The 23,467-nt window shown below is 51.1% G+C and overlaps 2 protein-coding genes across 15 annotated transcripts; both read left to right on the top strand.

The window, feature by feature from the left end:
- Nucleotides 1–143: 143 nt before the first annotated feature.
- LOC309601846 (erlin-2) lies at nt 144–14,421 on the top strand. 12 transcript variants are annotated; one of them, XR_014230595.1, is made up of 13 exons: nt 144–303; nt 410–491; nt 896–942; nt 1,421–1,482; nt 2,363–2,488; nt 4,463–4,536; nt 4,961–5,019; nt 6,268–6,359; nt 6,705–6,794; nt 9,090–9,169; nt 10,285–10,686; nt 13,285–13,576; nt 14,350–14,421. XR_014230595.1 is itself a non-coding variant. In XM_082335031.1 (11 exons), exons 4-11 carry the CDS (start codon nt 1,431–1,433, stop codon nt 10,492–10,494), a joined length of 783 nt encoding a protein of 260 aa, XP_082191157.1. In that variant the 5' UTR covers nt 144–303; nt 410–481; nt 896–942; nt 1,421–1,430; the 3' UTR covers nt 10,495–13,226. The 12 variants fall into 12 exon arrangements, 7 of the variants coding, with proteins under 7 accessions (XP_082191157.1, XP_082191156.1, XP_082191159.1 ...); XR_014230596.1 differs by having other exon boundaries at nt 10,285–11,903; XR_014230597.1 differs by lacking the exons at nt 13,285–13,576; nt 14,350–14,421 and adding an exon at nt 11,716–13,226.
- A 417-nt stretch (nt 14,422–14,838) lies between these two features.
- LOC309601847 (pyridoxal phosphate homeostasis protein-like) lies at nt 14,839–19,908 on the top strand. Of its 3 annotated transcripts, XR_014230600.1 has the most exons (9): nt 14,841–14,986; nt 15,426–15,533; nt 15,774–15,809; nt 16,405–16,480; nt 16,659–16,793; nt 16,987–17,129; nt 17,775–17,873; nt 18,207–19,133; nt 19,368–19,908. XR_014230600.1 is itself a non-coding variant. In XM_082335038.1 (8 exons), exons 1-8 carry the CDS (start codon nt 14,891–14,893, stop codon nt 18,342–18,344), a joined length of 831 nt encoding a protein of 276 aa, XP_082191164.1. In that variant the 5' UTR covers nt 14,841–14,890; the 3' UTR covers nt 18,345–19,908. The 3 variants fall into 3 exon arrangements, 2 of the variants coding, with proteins under 2 accessions (XP_082191163.1, XP_082191164.1); XM_082335038.1 differs by having other exon boundaries at nt 18,207–19,908; XM_082335037.1 differs by lacking the exon at nt 19,368–19,908 and having other exon boundaries at nt 14,839–14,986; nt 17,775–18,301.
- The last annotated feature ends 3,559 nt before the right edge of the window (nt 19,909–23,467 follow it).

The following is a 23,467-nucleotide window of genomic DNA, read 5'->3' as shown; positions in this document are numbered from 1 at the left end:
CGGAGCCCCCAGCCCGGCCCTGCGGGGCGAGGGGCGCTGGCGAGGGCGGGTCTCGAACCCGCGGCCCCGAGGTTCCCGCGCCTCCACCGCCCCCTGGCGGGGCGCCGCCGCGGCGGAAGGCGCGGTCGCGCTGTGATGACGTCAGGGCGACCGCGCCGCCCGGGAAAGCCGCCGCTGCCGCCGCCGAGCGCCGGGCATGGCCCAGCTGGGCGCCATCGCGGCGCTCTCCCTCAGCTTCCTCGCCGCCGCCTTCCTCTCGGCCATCCACAAGATCGAGGAGGGGCACATCGGCGTGTACTACCGGTGAGGCGGGCCCCGCGGCCTCCCCCCGCTCGCCCGGGCGGGCCGGGCCGGGCCCTGGGCAGGCCGCCTCTCACGGCCCTGTTTCCTTCCTTCCTTCCTTCCGCAGCGGCGGGGCGTTGCTGACCTCCACCAGCGGGCCCGGCTTCCACCTCATGCTGCCCTTCATCACGTCCTACAAGTCAGTGCAGGTGCTGCTGGGCCGCTGCCCTCCCGCCCGCCGGGAACGGGGCCTTGCCGCGGGGGTTGGGTCGGGCTCCGCGGGTCTCCTGCCGCCCCCGGCTCTGCGGGGGCGCGGGGTGGCGGCTTCAGAGCCGCTGTGGTAAACGCCGGGGCTGGGTCGTGGTGGCGGCGGCTGGCGGGGGGGGCTTGTGGCCGGTACCGGGGGAGAAGCGGCTCTCGGGGCTGTCCCGCTGAGCTCGGTGTGAGAGGCCGGGTGAGGCAGGTTGGGCCCTTGCTTTTAGCCGTTCCCCCGAGGGGTGCAAGGGGGAGACGTGGGCAGAAACCTGCAGCTGTTTTATATGCTTATAAACAAGCAGGATTTGTGCGGGGAAAAGCCTGTCTCTTAAGCCTCTTTTCTTAAACCTCTCTTCAGACCACGCTGCAGACAGATGAGGTGAAAAACGTTCCTTGTGGTACCAGGTGAGACGTTCAGCTGCTACCCCCCGCGGTCCTTCCTTTTTGCTAGAAACCTTTCAATCCTTTCCCTTTTTCCCCCACTGCTTGCTCCAGCACACTTTAAAACATGTAGGTTTGTTTTCATGGACTGGTTTTCTCACCACCACCGCAACTGACATCAGCGAAAGGCTCTGTAACGCATCGCCCGAGCTGACGAGCCCGGCTGGGCTCATCCTCAGTGTCTGCCCTGAGTTTTCCAAGCCTGGGCCTGCATTTCACGATCCAATTTCTGGAGACAGGTGTAATTGAAACCAGGAGCCTGGCGCAAGGAGTGGGGCGCTGGGGCTTTGCCGGAGCGCCGCAGCGGTGCTGCACGGTGGATGCCGTGCTCAGCCCGCTAGAGGGGAGTGTCCTCCCCTCAGAAGCTGCCCGGCTGCACAGGCAGAGCACTTGGCCTCCAGCAAAATTAATTTTTTTTTTTCCCTTTTTCTTTCTTTTGCAGTGGAGGAGTGATGATTTATTTTGACAGAATTGAGGTGGTGAATTTCCTCATCCAGAGCGCAGGTGAGTTCTTCCCCTGTGACCCAGCAAATCCCGCAATCCGGTGTTGTTCGTGCTCCTGCTAGTTTGAGATGAGGTGAAGAGGCTGTGGGTGGTTGCGCTTTGATTTAGAGCTGGGGTGTACCCTGGATATTCCCCTGTGTACCTTGTAAAGCCCCGTACTTCCTGGGCAGAAACTTTAAACCAGATCTCCCAGACATTTTGTGTGTTTATTATTTCTTGCACGTACTTGTTCTGTGCTGGTAGTTGCTTCACTAATACCTGAATACCATCCATTGCTTTTATTATTTGTATTATTGTGGCTCTACTAGGCTTTATGCTTCAGTGAAGAACTTCTGATTTGACTAATGACGTGTGCAAGAGGTAGGGGAGACAAGGTGTCTGTGAGCAGAAGGCTGGCTCTGAGGCCCAAGGAGAATGACCTGTGCAGCCCTTTTTCAAAATTCTTTGATTTTTAACATTCTCTTGGTTACAAGAGGCATAACTGCCTGGCTCATCGGCGGCCTGCTTCGAGACCTCTGTTTTATGCCAGCTGCAGGATGCCCTTCCCTCGTGCACAGGCCACACGGTCTCTGTATTCTGCAGCTCGGACACAAGCTATGTGTGTTTGTCAATAGTGTAGAGAGGGCTGTTATGAGTTAGATGGCCTTCTCTTTACAAAGCATGCAACAGAATATTGGTTAGGGTGTTAGAAAAGATTAGCAATAAGTAAAACTCCCCTGAACAAAGCATTTGTGGTGCAGGCTTCTCTTGTGGGTGGATTCCTCATTTCAGATTGGCGCCGCGTCCCTTGCTGCTGTGGCTGAGCCGTAAGGTTTTCACCGTGAGTGCTCAGCCCAAGCCGAGACAGCCCGGCTGTTAACACCAGTTTCTTCTTTTGTAGTATACGACATAGTGAAGAACTACACCGCTGACTATGACAAAGCTCTCATCTTCAACAAGATTCACCACGAGCTGAACCAGTTCTGCAGTGTCCACACGCTGCAGGAGGTCTACATTGAGCTGTTCGGTGAGCTGCTCTGACCTTTTGCTGTTGGGTTGATGGCTCCTTGAGTGATGTTTCTGATGGCTCTTTGCGTGGTCGGTTGGTGCAGAAGTCACTACTCCCCACTGATGGGCTTTTTACCTATTAATCCAGTGTGGAATCCAGTTTTTAATCCTGTTTGGAATCAGGATTGTTAACCAGCTACCGTCATTTACTCCTTGTTGTCTTTTGGTGCTGAGTGCTTCAGTATGTTGCAACAAAAATAATCCAAACCCAAACCTGCCAGTAGGAGCGGAGGCCTTTAGGGAAGAAGGGAGCTGTAATTCTGCAGCGTTCTTTGTGTGTTTAGCAAATGTGACTGGTTGAATCGTTGCAGGGTTTGCTAGTTCAGATGGAAAAGCCGGTCTTCTGCTCTTTGCTGTTACAAAAAGTGTGAGCAAGCACCCCCCGGCCTGTGTGTTTGATTAGCTTTGTGTCACGCACATTGCTGCAATGCCCGGGCGCTGCGAGTGAGCGCTGGAAAACAGGAATGCTTGGCAAGGGCCTGCTGACCTTCCCTCCCTCGCTTCAGGCCGCTGGGAAATCAGGCAGCCCAGATGCTGGGAGAAGGCATTGCAAGAGACTGTCTGAAGAAAAGTTGTGGTTTCTTGGTAGAAATAAACCAGTCACTGCCAGTGCTGAGTGTTTTGTTTATGGCTTTGGACTGACAAGAAATCCCTGCCAGCGTTTCAGCACTACAGCAGTGCTGACTGCGGGCAAAGCGTTGCTGTAAGTGGTTTTGGACCCCAAATGGACAGAATTTGTGCCTGAAAGAACACAGGGTGTTTGCAAACTCCTGTTCTCTGTTCAAACTGGGCTTTTCAAGAAGTCTGGCTTTCCACTTTCTGACAGGCCTCTGCACAAAATGCAGAACTGGGGCTCGGTTCCCCTCCAGTTCCTTTATGGGACTGCTGGCGGGTGTACTGGTTGTTTGCCGATGGAGCCTCCAGATGTCGGCAGCCGCTGACAACAACTGCTTGAAATGGACTCAAAGCCACTGATTTGCACAGAAGGAACTTGTATGAACTCCCGTGTAGCTCTTTGTTTGAGCTGCGCGCTTTCTGGCTCAGGAGTTCTGAAATGGGGCGCAGCCCGTTTCGAGCAGACGTACGTCATCCTCTGCCCCCGCAGCTGCGAGCAGGTGCAGGAAACTGATAACAGCTGTTTCCGAAACTCCTGGCTGAACTTCGTTATGAGCGTGAGTTCCAGAGAGCTAAACTGGGACCAAAGCAAATAATCAAGGAGTGCGATGTGATCGCTTTCAAGGCCATTACATTTTTATGTTCCCTTTGCACTTCTCGGCAGGCCCCAACTGGAAACACCGCTATCCTTAGAGCTTTTCATTGAAGCAGGGTTTTGGTTTGTATTTCCTTTTGAAATTTCTTAGCTACGCTGGAGTTAACTGTTACCCGTTGAGCCAAACAGACGTTACCGATGGATTTTTTTTTTTTTTTTGGCAGCCTATTAAAATAACTAATGCAGCCATTTCACATTTCTGCCTTTCCATTTTCTTCGTCTCCTGCTGGCACAGATGCAGTTCCTAATCAGTCACGATTTAGCTGGACCACGTTACTTCAGGATGCACTTGGGAAGATATCAATGGAGAAGTGCGTTAGGGCACAGATTCTTTGTTGTAAAGATGCTACTTCTGGCTCGGAAAGATTCCAAACTGCAGGTTGTGGGAAACTGGGAAGAGTTTCGTTTTAAGCTCTGCCATGTTCCTGTAGTCTGTCCCAAGCGTTTGCCGCTGGTCAACGCTGCTTGACGTGCTGAGAGAGATGGGAACCTGCCTTGGGGTCGGGGATGGTTTTTCTCAGCCCAGCACTTCTACATCAAACTTATATTTGTATTTACTTTCCAGGAATAAGAAATCTGAGCCGTTCCAGCTAATTCTGTACGTGTTGACAGCAAGCTGCCTTGCGGGGTTTTTAGTTACCTTTCTTTTTCCCCCCCAATCAGATCAGATTGATGAAAACCTTAAACTGGCCCTGCAGCAAGACCTAACGACAATGGCCCCCGGATTAATTATACAGGTAATCAGGATTCCACTTTGAGATGTCTAAGGTGCAGATCATAAGGAGGGGTAAGGGCTAAAAGGAAATAGGAAGCTGTGGAACTTTTTTAGAAAATTGCTTTATAATACAGACTTTGTTTAACTGGAGGAATGAGAACAGTATCCTTTCTGTCCCCTCTTAGCTTTGATGTGTTGGGTTTCTTTTGGTGTTCTTCTGGGTACTGCTTTAGCCAGGTTATAATCTCCTGTCACGTCAGGAGATGGTTCAGTCCTATGTTTGCTCTGTGGAGTTTGGACCTGGTCACAATTGCTGCAGGACGCGAAAGCTTTGCGTGGCAGAGCATGCCCTAAGCGTTAGCTCCCCCTTCTTCTGCAGCCTCGGGGACCATTTGGCTTTTGCTTGTTGGCCGCTTGCCTATGTTTTCTTCGGTTTCTCTTTCCAGGCAGTTCGAGTAACAAAGCCAAACATCCCCGAAACAATCCGGAGGAATTATGAGCTCATGTAAGTGCCTGAGACTCCCACCTTTGTGTTACCAAAAAGAATCGGTCATCCAGATTAATGTGTTTTCACAGCATGCAGTGATCGGAGTGCCCTCTGCCAGGCCTGCTCTCAGCCTCGTGCTGCCGTTCAGAAAGGGTCTGGTGAGGCTGCACCAGATGAGCACGTGTCTGTCACTGTGAGTGGCTGGCAGGTGACTGCGGAGTTAGAAGGTATTTCTCCATTTTGAACACTTGAGCGCAGAAATTATTTGCCCAGGGGCTCCTTCCTCTTGACGCTGGCCCTATTTTAAAGAGGCCTCCCAGAGCGTGTGAGTGAGTGGCAGGTGGATAGATTCCACCACTAATCCTGTTGTTTGACTAGGATGGAGAAACTGTTGATTCAACAGGCTGAAGACTTGCAAAGCTTTGAAATAACTTTCTTTAATAGCACTTGACATACTGATCCCTTTTCAATGCTCTGAGCCAGCTGCCTTCTCTTGCACTCGATCATTCAGAAATGCTTACATTCTCTGAGCGCTCTGCCAGCAGAGCCTGTGTAGGCCAGAATAAGATCCCTCCCGTCCATCTTGCTTCTCTAGCATTTCATATGAGCTTTTGGTATCGTGGTAAGTCATGTACGGTATGGTCGTGATAGGTAGAATCCCGATTAGCCTGTTATCTGTTGCCATAAATACAGCAGGATATGTGTTGAGAGAGACTTGTTCTTGGCCCTAATCTCTCTTTCCTGATTGGGAGCAGGAGCAGAGTATTTTATTTATATACACACTTCTAAAACTTCTTAGTGTGTGTACAAAACAGTAAGATGGAAAAGGCTTTAGCAGGTAAAATGCACAGAGCCATTTGATTGAATGAAGGGCGATTTCAAAGCTATATACTTCCAAACGAAGGAGAATAACTGTCTGTGAGGGCAAGACGTTGACAGGATTTTAATTTCTTTCTTTGTTTAAATAATTTCCTCATTAACAGTAGCCCAGAAAACTTAGAGATGTGTATGGTCTGTGACCTGCCTCTTGTAGAAGGCGTTACGGCAGCCCGCAGGGAGTGTTTCCCACTGACTTGGCTGAAAAGTCTTCCTGCTATGGAGGGGAGGAAAAGATGCTTTGATTTAGGAAAAAAGCTCTGTACATGCCCTCACTTTCCTGATTGCTGCCTGCCCTAAAGACGTGCCAACAGCTCATCCTGGAGATGTGGTAGGCCCCACCGCTTCAGTAAGCTCACGTTTTGTAACTGGCTTCTTCTGGCTCGCTAGGGAGAGTGAGAAGACAAAGCTGCTGATTGCGGCACAGAAGCAGAAGGTGGTGGAGAAGGAAGCAGAGACGGAGAGGAAGAAAGCCCTCATCGGTCTGTATATCTTTGCTCGAAGGCAGTAACCGTAGCGGGGTGTGGTGGGGTAGGCAGCAAACAGAACCCAGACACCGGGAGGGATGCACCGGGTTCGCTTTTGGGTGATCTTTCTGCTGCATCTCTTTGCTGCTGATCTGAAAGTCTTCCAGAGAAACTCAAGCGTTTCTCAGGTGGGTTCCAGCTTTGCCCACAAACGGAGACTGATGGCTTCTGAGGGCTGAAAATTCCTCCCTCAATTTATTTCCACCAAAAGGGGGTGGTGAGGACTTCCACGGGTGAAGTTGCTTCTGGCATTAGGAAGACTGCGTGACGACAATGCGGATGCGTTCTTTTTCATTTCAGAGGCGGAAAAAATCGCACAAGTTGCCGAAATAACTTACGGACAGAAAGTGATGGAAAAAGAAACGGAGAAACGAATTTCGGAGATTGAAGGTGAGTGGTGAGCTTTCCAAGAAGTAAATGTTCCATGGGGAATTTTATCTAAAGATCCCGAAGCAGTTCACCGTGGAGTTCAGTAGTTCTTGAAGTGCGTGTATTGACTATGTTCTTCAATCCAAGCTGACATTCACAGGGGTGAAGTTACTGGTCTGAAGTCTTTCATTTTAGCCCACGTATGTGGTACCTTATGTATTGCATTGCAGTTCTGAATAAATGGGTCTGAATACTCAGATTCTGCAGACGTTTTCGCAGCGTATTTTGCATCGGAGTTTTCAGGGGAGCAGATCAGTCAGGATAGTAGAAGGCGTTCAGGATACTTGGGCAATGACAAAGTTAGTGAAGCTTGACTCCAGATTCTTAGGTGATCCTTCATATAACGTAAGGGCAGGAGGTATAGTTGTCACAAGTACGGAGAAAGGGAACGGCAGGCTGGTGTCCTCCTAAAAGAAGTCATGCCGGGTTTTGGATAATGGCTGCAGGCTCTTACAGAGAAGTGGAAGCATCCTAAAATATTACTGTGCAGTCTTGTGGGGGCAGCCATGTCTCTTGATTATCTGCACTAGGGTAGGGCTGTGGCAGCTTTCTATCCTTTTCTTGCTTAGGATTGTTCTAGAACCTCTCTCTTTCTTGGAGGGAAGAAGAGGTATGCAAATTTAGCTTTAGTTTTTTGTGTAGCGTGAAATATTTAGAAAGCAAAGTCTGGCTGTTGCACACTCTGCAACAGCAGGGACCTCTTATGTAGCTTCCAGCTCTTAAAGGTTGAGAGAAGGGGAGGGGAGCTTTTTCTTTTGAAAATGTAGTATTTTGCTTTAACCAATAAATCTGTAATATCTCTGGTTAGTTTGCATTTTTGCTTTTTTATCCTCCTTTAGCTTTGCAGCTAACTACTTTTAGGAACTAGGATTGACCAGAGGCAGGAATAGGAATGCTTCTTTGCAGACTGTGCTTCTTCAAACTCCCTTTCTCAAGGTGATCTTTCTAGGAGGTTGTACTGTTAAGTTAAGAAGATGTCCCCCCACCCATCCGATACAATGCTTTGTCAAGGAAATTCCAGGACATGAAAAGGGGTCTGCATTTCCAGCTCAGAGTGGCAAGGCCTTATTTTTCAATTGCATTCATTATAGGCCCTGTCAAGCTTTGCAGAAGGCCACCGAGGAGCCAATTAAGAGTTTTACAGATCAGCAGCTTCTCATTAAGAAGCTCTTCACAGAAATAGAATGGTTTTTATTTCTTATAAATGTGTGTCACCGGGTGTCAGGCCTTCAGTTCAACTTTGTGCTGGCAGAGGATTCCTGTCTCCCTCGTTCTTTCTAGTGTCTCTGACCACTCTTTTTAGCCAAAACAGAGGAAGTCGTGGGCCAAACCATCCGATTGCTTACATGATTTTTAAGTGTAGCAGCTCCAAGGACTCCCTGCTAGTACAGGTAAACAAATGGTTTATCCGGCTGTGCAACTCTGAAAGCCAGACTGGTGTGTATTACAATCATGTGGCTCCCTGTCATAGAAGGAATATCAAGAGATGACATCAAACCAGCCAGACGACGCTCATCTTAGCCTTAACATAGTGGCCTGATATCATATCGTTATTATTTGGATAGGTAAAAAGTCAGAAGGAAAAAACGGAATGCAATGCAGAAAGGGGAAGCGTTTCTGTCCTTAAACGTCTTTGCCGGGAGTCAGGAATGTCAGTATCCTGCAGGATTAGACCCTTTACGCAATTGTTGATATTGCAGAGAAACAGCTCTCCGACATCTGTCCAAGGGGCAGAGCCTGTAAAGGTTAAAATCGCCTGCCTCTACGTGCCAGAATCTTAACCTCAGTATCCCAGACAAAATCCCATCTGGGGAGTTGCTTTCGCAGTCACAGGCTTCATCTGTGGAGCAGTCTGCTGTGCTGTTCTTGGAGTCCTGTGCAAACGTCGTGGGTAAATACCCCTTTTGCAGTGGAACAGTTGCTGCGTTTTCAGCACGAGAGTTAGCGGCTGGCTAGAGAAGAAAGAGCATTCTCAGCCCGCGTGACAGGGGTAGTAATAAAAACCTTATGTTTATAAAATGCTTTGAGGTCTTCAGCTGCAGATGCAATTTACTTATTTAATGCTATCATCCTGCAGCGTTTTAGATGTAAATTGAGATCCCGTTTCTGGGTTTCCCATTTTATTCCCTCTTCCCCTTGTTGCATCCCATACAGTTTAGATGTGGTACTGGCCACTTTAAGAAGTTTCCAGCTGCAAATGGTGCTAACGTGGCTGGAAATAAAAATCTGAATACGACAGCATGTGTTTTCTTCCAGATGCTGCATTTCTTGCAAGAGAGAAGGCAAGAGCTGATGCCGAATGCTACACTGCTATGAAAGTAGCCGAGGCTAACAAGGTATTGTGATTTCCTTACGCTGTGCCTTGAAGCAGGGCTCCTTACATTAGGCCGTATAGAAGCGCTCAGCAAAAGAGCAGTCTGTCTTCACTGTTTGCTTGTTGTGTCGCGTTGTTTAAGTCAAAAAGCAAAACAAAGCCATCTCCCCTCGGAAAAACTTATCATTGAGACTGAAACAATTAGATCCTTATTTGCAAATTCATTTTCTTCTCCGGACAGATAAATTTGTGTCAGGATACGTGAAATATCTGGTCATCTCTGGAGACAGCTCTGCTAGGCGCTAATGGGGCCACGGCTCCTTCTGTAGATAGGGTATCGGTTTCGGTGTTGCCCTTTCACACCGTTGTAGTCAGAAATGTCGATTCGTTCCAATCTGCAAGCTGGCAAGCAATCAAAGCAGGGAGATCTCTAGAGTGACAGGCAGCCTTAGAGTAAACAAGCATTCAGGTAGAGAACAAATGGAACTGAGCTTATACACCAAACTAAGCAGCCTGGCAAAGCCTTGGTCCTGCAAAAGAAAAAAAAACCAAACAAAAAAACCCCTGGAAACAGAAATTATACGGATCGAACGGCTAGGTTTGTTATTGCCACAGCAAGTTCCCAGGACATCCCAGCAGGAAGACTTTCTGTTTTGTAAGGGTCAGTGAGAATGGCCAGAGGTCTGGGATGTTTGTGCACAAGTTTCGTCCCAGTTATTCCATCCTCTCTGTTATAATGTCATTATCCTGAACGAATGAGCCCTGCTTTCCGAAACAGACTCGTCAATCTGCTCTCTGGAAAAAAGCCAGTTGTATTTCTCTTTCCAGTAGCTTGCGTTGCGAGGGCTTTCAGTGAGTTATGTGCTTTCGAGCATCTCCATCTCTGGTACGTTTGGATTGAACATTTCCCCAGCTGCTTCCATCACTTTCTCATTTTGCCATTTAGTCACTGGGATTTAGAGCTTTGCTTAGACGTACTGAAAGAGAGCTGCCTTCTGGGCACTCCGTCTTTTCGGCTGAAGAGAGGATGAGCATGCGTGCTAGCGTTGTGGAAAAGTGGATGCCTCGTGCACTCGTGGCAGAAATTTGCTTTTGACTGAATCCGAGCTGTTGGTGATCTGTTTTCTTTTTGTGCAGCTGAAGTTAACTCCCGAGTACTTGCAGCTGATGAAATACAAGGCTATCGCAGCAAACAGCAAGATATATTTTGGCAAAGATATTCCCAACATGTTCATGGACTATGCGGGAAGCCAGACCAAATTTGCAGAGGGACTGGCAGAAGGGATCCAAGAAGAGGATGGGGCAGGAACCAGTGAGGACACAAAACTACTTCATAACGTCAACTGAAAAGAAAGATTTCTATTTGTTTTATATCAAAAGAAACATGAACTGGGAAGTTCCTTTTTGTTTTCCCCCTTTGCTGTACTGAAAGAGATGGATCAGACTTAATCCTTTCAATCTTTTGTATGACAATTAGACACAAAGACTTTGGTATTTACGGGGTGCGTTTTCTGGTAACTTCTAAGCAACCAGCTCCAGGTATGTCCTCTAGATGCACCTCTCTCTGCTCTTGGACGTAGAGACCGAGTTACTCGGGAGAGGCTAGCTAGGCTATCTGTTCTGCAGCCAGCTTAGATGGGTACTTAATTTTGGATTGAGGTGGTTTGTAGCAGTTGGAAGTAAAGAAACGTTGAGGTTTTGGAGGGAGGGGAATTGCTGCTACAACTTGTTGTTTTGGTTTTTTCTCTTGTTGGAAATTTCGAGTACTTTATTTCAAACCCCTTTTAAAGGTGCTAGACTTTTGTACACTACGCGTGTCTGTTTGAAGGCCCGCACCTCGTCCAAAGGGCTGGTTACTGCCCGTGGTGCCGGGCGCTGGGACGATCTAACAGCCTGTGTCTGTGCTCCAGGTCTGTCCTGAGTGCAGGGTGTAGCAAATGCACAAAACCACCTTTTGCTGAGGTCTGAGCCGATGGTTTTGCCTCGGTGGGGCAGCTGAGACCGCGTGCACAGTGAGTTACACCAGTTCAGCTGCAATCCTGCAGGTTACCTAGTTACCACGGGGGGGATCTAAGCCTTAGACCATGTGTCACGCAGGTAGTGGCCCAAACTGTTCGTTTTCTGCATCTTAACACTGGTTTTTTGTTTTCCATTTGTCATATTTGGGGAGGGCGAAGGGGAAATCTGTGTTTTGAGGCTTTTGCCAGCGGTTTCGCTGCTCGGTGCGGGGCATGGGCCTGCTGGTGGCGGCAGTGTCCTGCCAGTGGGTAACTGGTTGATTTTCAGTGAAACCAGACTGCGAGCGTGGTACCCGGCACACTCGTCAAAGTTAGAAAAACTAGGGAGAAAAGAATTTTTGTCTCAGGGACCCTGACTTTGCAAAAAGCCTTGCTGGCGAGTAACTGCTTGAAGGACTAGTCCCATAGTCGCTACAGCACGTTGTCTGCCTCTGCAAGACCAACTGGATTTCAGTGTTTACAGTCTCTTATTAGAAAGAGGACGTTCAGGTAAACTGAAATGACTGGAACCGAGTTACTGTTGGGTTTGCTTTTTTTTTTTTCTGAATAGACCTTGTGAAAGGAAGATTTACTAGTAGCAAAGGACACGCAACATCATACTGAAAAGTCACAGGGCAAAGAAAAGAACCTCTTGTCTCCGAGCTGTCCAAAGATAAATTTTTCGCTCAGAACAATGCTATGTAAGGTACCTTTCACTTCGGAAAACTGATTAATTCTTCACATGCCAGATGCAAAGAGGTAATAGGGTTTTGTTTTACACACATGCAAAACTTGAGGGGGTGTTAAAGACAAAAGTTCAGGCCTGGAGAGAACATTTTTTTTTTTTTTTTTTCCCTCTCCCTAATCCATCTGCCACTTGGCAGGAGAGCCTGTTTATTAATTGCTGTTATAATTTGCGGCCAACATACTAGTATGAGATGATGCAAATGTGTTAACTTAGTTGTCAGAGACCAGCCTATTGCATTTACAATCTTGTGCCCCGAACGCTTGCTACGTACTACACTTGGTTTCACTCTTCAGTGTTTAAATATGCATTAGTCTTTTTAATAAGGCAATCACACTAAGATAGAAATCTGATGAATTTCAGCTGCTGGTTCCAGTATTTTCACTTCAGTTTTCTTTTCCCTGTTAGGAGAGTCACTATTGATACTTTAAAATGTAAAATAAAAGATAAGCGTCAGTTCTTGCTGGAGAAGAGTCCCACCTCCTATGCGTCTTCTTTCTGTTTGTTGGAAAATACAAGCTAAGGGAAGTTCCATCTCCAGACCTATGCACTACATTAGACAACACAGCAGTCAAAAAATTGCATCAATAAGTAGGCTGTGATATCACTGACTTTTATAAATAAGTCTCTGCAGGAAGATTATGAACAGGGAATAGCAGAAACTTAGGAAGGAGGTAATAGGACCTAAACCTTTGAGGATGATCTCCTTTGGGATTGTTTGACATTTCACGTTAGAGATTTCCGCTAGTAACTAAAACATACTTTTTACATGAGTATTTTTCACTAAGAAAAAGACCCAAATTAGCCAAAGTGGTGGCATAAAGTATGTTTTTGTATGACTTCACGGTAAGACAATAGTTTGGAATAAATAGGTCTTAATGATTTTTTTTAATTGAAGACATTACTGCTAAAGTATTCCTGTAATTTAGTTAAATTGCAATAAGAGTAAAAAAAGCAAAACCAATATTGAAATCATACAAGTCTTCACATGCCAAAATCCATCGTTGCATTTTCATTCAGGTTTCTTCATTATATGTATAATTTCCTTCATTTTCCAGAGTAGATCTGTCACTACATGTAAACCTTTATTCCATCTATCTCTAACTGATGTTTTATCCTAATTTCCATAATCTGAAATCTTGAAATGAAGATCTGTATTTTAAAACCACTCTGTATAACCAAGAAAATACAGGTTTGTGGTACTGCTGATACCTGAGAATTGCTGGCGGGAGGATGGTAATGCTTTACCAGTACAGTCTTTGATCTTCTTATGTATTGAATAAAAAGCCTTTTTATTTTGGTATTTGCTATGACAATAAAATGGCCTTCAATTTTAATACCAAGTCTTTTTTTTTTTTTTTTTCCCCCACGGATAACCTTTAACACAACGCGTAGATATATTTGCAGGGGAAGATTTACCAGGGGTAACATCAAGGCTGCTGCCGCTCCCATGGGAGAGCGTGGAGATGTGGGATGCTGGCAGACGCACGCCTGTGCCGCTGCACGGTGCCGGTTCTCCCTTTCCAGTGAGCAGGAGAGAGGAAAGCAGAGCTCCAGCAGAAGAGGGGCAGAGGTGTCCGTGTCGGCTCAGCTGAGGAATGCCGCGAGCGTCTTTCAGACCCACTGCGCTAACCGGATTGGTGAAAAATACGATAACAAGACTTCAGCGGCAAATACCTAGGATTTGGTAAAGTTTGCAGAAAATCATTGTCATGTTTTAGCAGACAAAGGGCAGGAACCTTCTGGGTATTTTTAAAACAGCTGTGTAAATACTGTCATTGCTCAGAATATGGGGAGGGAGAGTAAGTTCTGCACATTAAGGCAAATATTTTAGTTAATGGGTTCCAGCTGGCAGTTTCCCATTCTTTCCATCCGACTTGCCGCGATAAAGGCTGGCATTGTCCGCGGCGCTGGGGCCTCCCGCGCCCCGTGGCTTCTCCGGCTGCGTGGCTGCCGCGGGTGGCTGCGGAGCTTTGTGGCCGCGCTCCAAGCGCTCCCCACCGCCCGTCCCGGCCTTCGCAGCTCAAACCGGGACTGCGAAACAAGCGGTGTCGCCTGCCCTGGGTTCATGAGGTTTTTTTTTTCTGAAATAATTGAAATTTGCACCCTAGGAAGACTGCTCTTCTCGCGGGTGGGAGGAAAATAATTTTTTGGGGGTGAGTTGTGGACTTTTGTTTTGGGGGTGTTTTTTCTTGGAGCATGCAAGGTACGTGGGTCAAAATTAGTTCTGCAGTATGGTCGTGACGGGCAGTACTTGCCCGCTGAACAAACGAGGCCGCTGGCTGCCAGATTTCCTTTCCAGTCATGAGGGCCAAGGGTTTCTGCGGATGCCTGCCTTGGAGCCGAGGGAAGGTTCTCGCCCAGACCTCTCCAAAGCTGCAGCTGGTAGCAGCCGCCTCCTCTCCCCGCTCACCTGCAGCGGGGATGTCGGGGTGTTGACACCGCTCTCGTTTCTTGCAGCCGGGACCCCCAGCTCTCCCGGCCGCCCCTTGGAGCAGCATTAGGCCTGCGCCTCCACCCCAGCCGTCGCAGGTAGGGGGGTCTGGGCAGGTAGGGGGGTCTGGGCAGCGCCGGGCGGGAGGGGAACAGCGAGTCAGTCCCGTTACCCGCGGCACGGGTGGGTGCCTGCATTTGTCCCCAGTTTTGGCCAAAGGCCACAGAAGGCCTGAGGGGAGTGTGCGCGCGGCAGGCAGCCCCAGGCAGGCCCTGCGGCCCAGCCTTGCCCCTCAGGAGCCCGTGGAGGCTGGCGGCTGGCCCCAGGCGGCTCGGGGAGCGGGGGCTGCCCCGGGCTGGGCCCCAGCCCTGCGGCCGGGCCTCCGCGCCGCTCTCCGCGCCGCCCGCCATGGCGCCCGCCGACCTTCCCAACATGGCGCCCCCGCCCCGCTGTCCCGCCCCGCCGCTGCCATTGGTCGGCGGTGCGCGGCGGAGCGATCCCATTGGCCGCGGGGAGGGGGAGGAGCCGGGCGCGTGCGTGGCGGAAGGCGGCGGGGGCCGGCCGGGGATGTGGAGAGCGGGCATGGCCGCCGGGGACGGGCTGGGCCCGGCGCTGCGGGCCGTCACCGAGCAGGTGCAGCAGGCGGCAGCGCGGAGGCCGCAGGTGAGGGGCGCCGGGGCACGGAGGGGGCCGGGGTTTCGGGGGGGGGGGGGGGGGGGGGGAGCCCTTACCCCGCTGGCGTGGGCCCGCTCGCCATGGCGGCAGGTCCTCCGTCACCCTGGAGACAGCCCCCCAGCACCACAGGGACGGGCCCGCCGTGGAGGCGGCTGTCTGTTCCCCCCAGCAAAGGAGTCTGGACCCCCTCATCGTCCTTAGAGATCGACCTCCCCCCCTGCTAGAGCCAGGCCCATCACCCGACGGAGGGACGGGCCCCCCAGCACCGTGGAGGTCACCCTGACCCCCTCCCATGGCAGCCCCAGGCTGTGGGGTGATCTGAGCTGGGGTTGGGGGGCCTGGCTGGGCGCTGCAGGACACTGGGGAGAGCGTGGAACAGGTTGGAGCCTCCCCTGCACGTCCCACTCACCCTTGGGTGCTTCTGCAGGGGCTCCCGGCTGTGCAGCCGCGGCTGGTGGCCGTCAGCAAGACGAAGCCGGCAGAGATGGTGATCGACGCCTACAGCCACGGACAGCGCAGCTTTGGGGAGAACTACGTGAGTTGGCTGGGCCCCATGGGTCTGCGAGTGGGCCCCCACGCCGAAGGCAGGCGCCGAGCAGCCCAGTGCGTGTGGCCCTGCGTGTGGGGAGCTTGGCTTGGTTATAGCATCAGGCCCCTGGCCTTGTGTTAATGAGGCGCACGTTGGTCCCAGGAACACCCGTTCCAGAGAGACTGTTCTTACGGTGCAGGCACGTCTGGCATGGTTTTAACGAGAGATTGTCTTGAATTCTCCTAGGTTCAAGAGTTGCTAGAAAAGGCATCAGACTCCAGAGTAAGTACGCAGTTCCTTACGTGCTCGCTCTCCTTGTATAGGTGTGTCCTGAGAGCTGTTCAGCAAAAGTCCTAGTTTTTGTTAGGGATTTGGCAATGGAGGCTGTTTGATCCTTGTCTTTTCAGATAGATGGTGAGGTTATTCTTAGCTCTTTGCCTCTGCTCTGTTCCCCCTCCTTGCCTTGCTGGCTCCAGAGGATTCTGTGAATATGTACGCCTTATTCATAAAGTATTTTCCTGAACAGTGCTTTACCCTTTGTGCTTTCTGCTCTAGGAGATGCACAGTCCTCGTTTAAAAAAAAATGATAACACTCAGTTTGGGGAAAATATCATTTTATGACTGTTCAGTTACAAAAGAGCTTTGCCTTCCCCATGCACCGTGTCATGCTCTGCAGCCGCAGCCCCGTTCTTCTCCAGACTGTGAAGCAATCATCTCAGTACACACCACAAGCACTGCCTGAGATATGTCTTTCATGGTAAACAAAAGAAGAAGATTGGGTGTCTGGTATTTTTTTTGCAGGCAAACTAAGACTTAAGTACTGTGGGGAGGAAGAGGGAATTGTCATTCAAACCTCGCTGTTCCTCTCTGCTTTCAGATTCTGTCGTCTTGTCCAGAGATTAAGTGGCATTTTATTGGTCATCTGCAGAAAAATAACGTCAACAAGTTGATTGGTAAACCCTATTTAATTTTATGTGCAGTGACCCTGTGGGCAATAGTCTTCCAATGTTCAAATAATAACAACCTCATGTACGTTAACTCGCCAATGCCTGTCTCTGTGAGTGAGCTGAGTTGTAGGTCCAAAAATTTCTGTGGCAGCAGAATTGCCCTCAGCCTGTGCTTTCTCCCCAGCTGTCCCTAACCTGTTCATGTTGGAAACGGTGGATTCTGTGAAGCTGGCAGACAGAGTCAACAGCTCATGGCAGAAAAAAGGGTTGTCTCAGAAGCTGAAGGTCATGGTGCAAGTTAACACGAGTGGAGAAGACAGTAAGTGGCTTTTTCTGATGATATGCAGGTTTGTCCTGCTGACTTGATAGAAACAACCTGAATGGGATGGGTTGGCTTGCGCTCTTAAAATGTTTATCTAAGATGAAACTTGATCATCTGTTGGCTTCTGCCTGGCTGCGGGGACGGGAGGTCTCTGGCAGAGCTTGGCACAAGTCTCCCTGCTTTTTGCCAGGTAAGCACGGCCTTCCTCCCGGAGACACCACAGCTGCCGTGGAGCACGTCATCAACAAGTGTCCGAGCCTGGAATTTGTGGGGCTGATGACGATCGGCAGCATCGGGCATGACCTTAGTAAGGGGCCAAATCCTGACTTCCAGGTAAGATTTTCTGGAAGAAAACGTCAACTGTTGACTGGGCTCCCGTTACAGTCTGCTGTCTGTCCCAGCCCAACCAGTACGCAGTCAAGCTGTAAGTCTGGCTGCAGATTCTCAATGGAAACACCGTGTTCAGAGTAGTACAGTCCTCTGAAGGGTTGGTATTAACGCAGGTGTTAGGCTCATTTCTGCAGAGGCCAGGTGCCCATATGTATTTGGTTCTCTGAAGCCGTAGCCAGGATATCGGCAGGGCACCTTGCGCAGCAGTTCTTCTCCTGGATGCTCTGGTCCTGCTTTCAGATGAGGTTTCGGTCGGCCTTCCTTTGCACGCTGTGTGCACAGGGCCGCATCAGGCAGAGGAACTGGGTCTGCGTTCCTCGTCTGTCGTCCTGGTGTGATAATTGGATGTCTTCAGGAGATGTGTAGACTTGTTCGTATGTGTGTTGTCAGTAACGTAGCCTGTAATGGGAAATCTCCAGGCGCTGTTACGATGCTGCAGAGCAAGCTTCAGTGGGAAGTGTGGGAATTGCACGTTCTGTGTGAAGGAGGCTTCAAAGGAAGGCAGCAATCGTGATCTGTGAAACCCTGAAACTGAGCTGGCGTGGCTGTCAAGCATGTGATCCTCTTTTCTTTCCTCCTCCCTTCTAGATGCTGCTATCTTTGCGGCGGGAGGTGTGCGAAAAGCTGAATCTCCCCATTGAGAAGGTGGAGCTGAGCATGGGCATGTCCACAGACTTCCAGCACGCAGTAAGTCTGGTTTCCTTCTGCCACCCCTTCTCTCGGGAACCAAACATTCCAGCACCAGCAGCAGGCACCCCAAAGTCCAGCCCAGGCGTCATCCAAACGGGCCTCTTAGGCCTTGGATGGAGATACGGATGGTGCTGTTCCATGAAAAACAGCTCTCCTGGTCCTGGGATAGAGTTCTGGGGATCAAAACAGCCCCTAGCCGTAGCTGCGGATGGCGAGTATGTGGGGAAGCATCCTTCTGTGACATGGCGAGCATCGAGGTTGGTCACGGACTGTGTTGGCGGGAGTGGGTGGCCGCCCTGCCCTGAGCTCCTCCTTTCTGTCTCTTCGTAGATAGAGGTTGGATCCACAAACGTCAGGATTGGAAGCACTATTTTTGGAGAGCGGGATTATTCCAACAAAGCAGTCAGTGGCGAGGCCCCTGCTGAAACTAAAGGCAAAACGGAGACCTTGACAGCGCAGGGTCATTAGATGGAAAAAAAAGTGGCCTCGACAGAGGACAGATGATGGGAGACCTCACTATGCATTCTCACCTCCCTCCGTGTCGGCACCCGATCGTGATGGTGAGAGGGAATTCCTCATAACAGAACAGAGGCCAGAAATGCCTCGTCATTTATTGTGATTATAGAGTACCCGTAGAAACTGGAAATTTTTATAATCAACAAATGATAAGAGAATTTGTGATTGAAAGTGACTGTGGTATCTGGGCTCCTTCAGGGTCACTAAGAACAGTGACTTTTGGATAACTGGGTTGAACAAACTAAATATTTGTCAGGATGGAGTTGCTAATGAGCAAGATGTATCTGCAGCAGTGTCGATGATTATGTTTTCACTGAGGACTAAATTCTTCATTAATCAAGTTATAATCTTGCCAGAGACCTATAAATGTTCCCCCAAATAAAAGTTTTGCACGTGATCGCTACTGAGGGATGCTTACGTAGAAACTGTGATAGAGACGTACTGCGACACCGGAGAGACGATATCCATTTAAGCGGAGGAAGGATAACAGGCACCCAAGGATGGATAAGGAGCACGGTTGCCAGCCTGAGTTCGTGGCGTAATGTTTTGGATGCAGACTGCAGGTGTGGGAGTGTCTTTTCGGCTGAAGTTTATATCTGTCCTTTTCAGGCTGACGCTGCTGACTTTTCCCATTGGTTCCGCGGCCGCTCAGACCTTCTGGGATGCTTTCAACCTTCCCCTTCCCCTCTTGTGAAGTGGTGTTGGGAGTTATTTTCACCCTGTGTCGTAGTTCTTGATGCTGTAAGTTCTTTTTGGTCAGAACGGGGTTTTTCTGCAAGGTCCCTGGTCTACCATCAGCTTGCTGTTGCTTTCCAAGGCAAGTCACGTAACCCTTTGGTGCCTCCACCATCCCCTCTACATCTGTGTGAGGAAAACAGCGCTTGCTTGTCTCACAGGGCAGCGGCGAGCTTTGCTAGACGCCCTTTGGGAAAAGTACTTCAGAAAGTAAGGTATTATTATTCCACTGTGTTCTAGGTTCCTGAAAAAAAATCCAGCCGCCCCTGACAGAGCTTCTAGGCGATGTCTTAATATCTTAAGTGCTGGTCTAGCCTTCGCTTCTCCTGGAAGAGGGAAACGACTCTTTCACTGCAGTAACTGCTCCATTCGGGTGTGAGCAGAAGCTCCTGCGTTGTCACGTGCTATTTGGCCAACGGTAGCTGCGGCAAGTCTCTCGTAACCTGTGTTACAACTACATTTTTGGGCTTTTGTGTGCTGCTAAGAGGAGGAGACATTGGTTGCCAGCAGAAACCTCCTTCCCAGGCTTTGCTCTGTGTGCGTGTGGTTAAATCTAGCTGTTGGTTTGACTCTCTGACTGTAAACGCTGAATGTAAATGAAAAGAGTCAGCTCTAACACCAACCCGTCGTAGCTCCGTGGTTTAGAAGCAACATGCAGTCGGAGCTGCCCTCCTCGGCACTGCACCATGTGTTGTTTCATAGTCTATTAATAAGAAGTGGTGAATTTTAATACCATCTGTGCCAACTATAAAGCTATTAAAGATGTTATTTTTATGTTCCAGCGTCGTGAATAAATGTCCTGAGTTGTCGTTGAAGCTATTTCCCTAACCTGGAGCTGCTGTTGAGCGAGACTTGCTTGTCTCGGGATGGAGGGAGGAGGGTGGCTTGAAAGACAGCTGATACAGAGCTGGCAAAGAAAGTGAAGCTTTCTTTGATCAGAAGGAGGCAAAAAAACCCCTAATTGCCGGGTTGGGCGAGATGTCAGATGGCGTGAGCTGTTTCTGGAGAAGCCCTCTGGGTGGCACTGCTCCCCAGGTCCGGGGCAGCGCTCCTGCTCCACCGGAGGAGGGACAGCGGCTCCTCGGCTGCTTGCGGACAGGTAGGGATCAAAAATGAGTCACAAAAATAACTTTATTTTCCATCGGGTGGTTGAAGTGAATCCCTTCCTCTTCCACCTCTTTCCTCCCAGAATTTCAGCACCGTGCCCTGACCGCAAATCCTCGTGTTTGCAAGTTTCACAGCACTGAAAGCCTTTCGTTTATTTTACAGAACAAAGTCAGGACGCCCGTTCTCCTAGCTGAATTTCATTCAAATGTGCAAAGACTGCTGGTGTCCCTGCAGTGTTTGTTTGCTACTTGTACAATGTTGGCTAGAGCCCTCCATAGCACATGAGGGATGAAAGCGATCTCCCTGAGCTTGCTGAGCCTGATCGGGGACCCCCTGCTCTGCTCCCCCCTCGCTGAGCGCCCTGTCCCGCCGGCCTGCGGCTCCAAAACCGGCTGCGCTGCCGCAGTTCCTTCGCTCCGAGCGCAGAACCGTGGGGCGGGTTTACGTCGAGAATTGTCTTGCGTTGTGGCTCACGTCCCCTCTTGCTTTTCCTCTCTCGGGCATTTTGTGCTTATTTCCTGAGTTGAAACTGGACGCTAGCCAAGCTTAATGAAGTAGTAAATGGTGTAAACTGGGAAGCGAGTGTGCACGGGTGCTGTAGGGCAGGGCAGGGCTTGTCCTGGCTTCCGTGCCCTGGAGCTCTGACTGCACAGCGGTGTTTAAGGAGCAGACTGGCTCACGAAAGCGTGTGGTCTTCTGGTTTTCTGATCTCCCTGCATACTGCCTGCTAAAACATTTAGGGCTCCGTCAGCTCTGGTGGTGGCCTCCTGCCCGAGACCGTGGCAGAGCAGCGTGCGTCTCGGTGGTTCTGGAGAGCCGTGCGGCGCGGCGCGGGGGACGCTCTCAGCTGAGGGACGCCCCTCTCCCATCCAGCCGGATTGTGGCCGGGCCGCGCAGGTGGCCTGCGGGGAGCGGCTTGGGTGCTGCGGTGGCCGGCGTTGGGCTGTGACAAGGTGCTGGAGAAGAGAGGAGAGCAGTTTGAGCTTCTGCTCCCTTCTTCTGCAGCTGTTTCTCTCGCCCATCCTGCTCCCAACAGGCTTTTTTCTTCTGACTGCATCGAGCCCCAGAGCTTTGCCATGCCCAAGCCTCCCCGAAGCCGGTGCAGCGGGCACTGCCCGCCGGAGCCTTCTGTTCCTCCTCGGAGGGTGCGGAGCCGCGGTGTCGGTGACGCCGGACACCTGTCTGGGGGGAGCGGGGTGCGGACCACCCACTCCTTCCGCAGAGGTCACCCGGCAGATGGTAACTGTTGGTCACTGGAGTGGAGCCAACGAGCCGGAGATGAAAGGCTCCCTGGCCTCTTAATGAACCACTCCCCGCTCAGGCACCTCGGCCCCCTGCAACACAAGCTTTATTTACATCTATTAAAAGCACTTGGCCGGTTTATTGAAGCAGCAGTGCTCTCGCTCCCCGCTCCTCGGGGCAATGTCACTGTCAATATTTGCCTTGGAGGAATGCGTCCAGCAGACGAAGGCTTGTTCTGCGGCCTCCTCCCTCGTGACTTACAGCCCTCGCTGCCGGCCGATGGCGCAGGCGCCGTCCCCTCCCGGGGCGAAGGCACGGCCGCGGGTTTCCCAGCAGTCCCCTGAGGTGACACTCATTTCCACGCCGTCCCTCGGACGGGGGGCTGGCTAGGCTGACCCCCCCCAGAGCCGTGCCGGCGCGCGGAGCAGGGCTTCACACGCGCTGTGGAGAAAAACTCTTCTCGGGGGATTGGGGAGCGTCTGTGGGCAGACTTGGCTGCCTCTAAAAGGAATAAAGCTGTCAGTTATGCTGGATGGGGTGATGTGCTGCTGCTTCTCCTTTCCTGGCTCCTGGGGAGATTGGCTGGCTGGCTGAGGCCATCCTCATCCTCGGGGAAGCGCCGGTGCCGGAGCGGCAGCCTCTCCTGTTAGAGGCACGCTCTGAAGTTGCTGAGCTCCATAGGCTCCGGTTACCGGCGAGGTGAGAGTCCAGGCATCGTTGGCTCCCCTTCCTCCACAAAGCCAGGCTTGATTTATTTTTTATCAGATAATATCCTTTGTGTTGCAAAGTGTCTGGAGCCGAGCTTGGCCTCCCTGCCAAATCGCAGCGCGCAGCAGATGTGCGGGGAGGCGGCGGGGGCCGAGCGGGGATGGGCTTGGAGGGACCCGAGAGCGTCTGCTCCCCGATGCGCGGCACTGGGTGCCATGGCTGGGCTTGCTCCCGGTGCCTGGCACCCCGCCGTCTGCGGAAGGCGCAGGGTGCTCGGCTTCCCTGAGAAAATCAAGAGGTTTGGGTCAGTTCCCTGCTCCGCCTCGGGCTCCTGCTGCGGCCGGGGATGCTGCGGGCAGGTGAGAGCCCGGGGGTGGTGGGAGCAGCTCGGCCCCACGGCAGAGCCCGCTGCAGCCCTTCAAAGTGGAAAGTGTGTTTATTTCTGGGATATCGGGTTTCCGGCAGGAAGGCAGGCAACTGCCAAGGTTTTTATTGGATCCCAGTGAAAGGAATTGAGAGTCCTGTGCTTGTTGTCTTTCCCTCTGCCTGCAGTGGTTAAGGAGCATTTTTACCTTTGAATGGGAGCGAGGAGCAGGGGGATTTGGCACCCGGCACGTCCGTGGTGATGGAGTTTCAAACAGGTTGCCTCGTCTCCCGGGCAGGAGGCATCAGGAGGGATTGGGGCTGGGAAAGCACGGAGAGGGGCTTGGAAGTAGTTGAAAGAACCTGAACTCCGTCGGGCTTGAAGCATGTGGGAAGTGTTGCTTGAGCTCCTCTCCTCATAGCGGGGCTGGGGCCGGGTATTTCACATTTGTTACTAGTTTGGACAAGGTTTTGACTGTTCTTGGAGGTAATTTTATAGGAGACTGAAATTCTGAAGACCACGTACAGTGGCTTGATTGCTTCAACGTGTCGTGGAGACAGCTCCAGAGCTCTGATTGCCCTTGGATGCTGCCAGCACTGACCAACATCCTCCTGGGCCTGAGGTCCGGGCCAAGTCCCGTTCCTGTCCACGCACGGGGAGCTCTTGGCTTAATGCTGGGGTTTCCCAGGGCCCTTCTTGCCCAGCTGCAGAGCCGCTGCCCCGAGGAAGGGGCAGAAGAGGAGCAGCGGCTGTGGTTTGGATCAGGGTCAGAGCTGCACTTGGTAGGAACACGAGTGTGAGCAGCTCCCCTGGTCTCCGTGCGGAGGAGAAACATAAACGGGCCGTAAAGGCAACGTAGAATAACCCGGGGGTGAGAGTGCTCTGGAGCAGCAGGGCCACCCGCGGCGAGGTGCGAGCC

This window comes from Platalea leucorodia (genome assembly GCF_965183815.1).
Source record: "Platalea leucorodia genome assembly, chromosome: W".
Taxonomy (NCBI): domain Eukaryota; kingdom Metazoa; phylum Chordata; class Aves; order Pelecaniformes; family Threskiornithidae; genus Platalea; species Platalea leucorodia.
Note: the sequence above shows the minus strand (reverse complement) of the source record. Positions and strands in the feature narration are given on the sequence as shown.

Coding starts and splice junctions, on each gene's coding strand:
- LOC309601846 (XM_082335030.1), top strand. CDS start 197: ATGGCCCAGCTGGGCGCCATCGCGGCGCTCTCCCTCAGCTTCCTCGCC. Junction 943..1,420: donor AACGTTCCTTGTGGTACCAG/GTGAGACGTTCA, acceptor TTTCTTTTGCAG/TGGAGGAGTGATGATTTATT. Junction 4,537..4,960: donor CCCCCGGATTAATTATACAG/GTAATCAGGATT, acceptor TTCTCTTTCCAG/GCAGTTCGAGTAACAAAGCC.
- LOC309601847 (XM_082335037.1), top strand. CDS start 14,891: ATGTGGAGAGCGGGCATGGCCGCCGGGGACGGGCTGGGCCCGGCGCTG. Junction 15,534..15,773: donor GCAGCTTTGGGGAGAACTAC/GTGAGTTGGCTG, acceptor GAATTCTCCTAG/GTTCAAGAGTTGCTAGAAAA. Junction 17,130..17,774: donor GGCCAAATCCTGACTTCCAG/GTAAGATTTTCT, acceptor CCTCCCTTCTAG/ATGCTGCTATCTTTGCGGCG.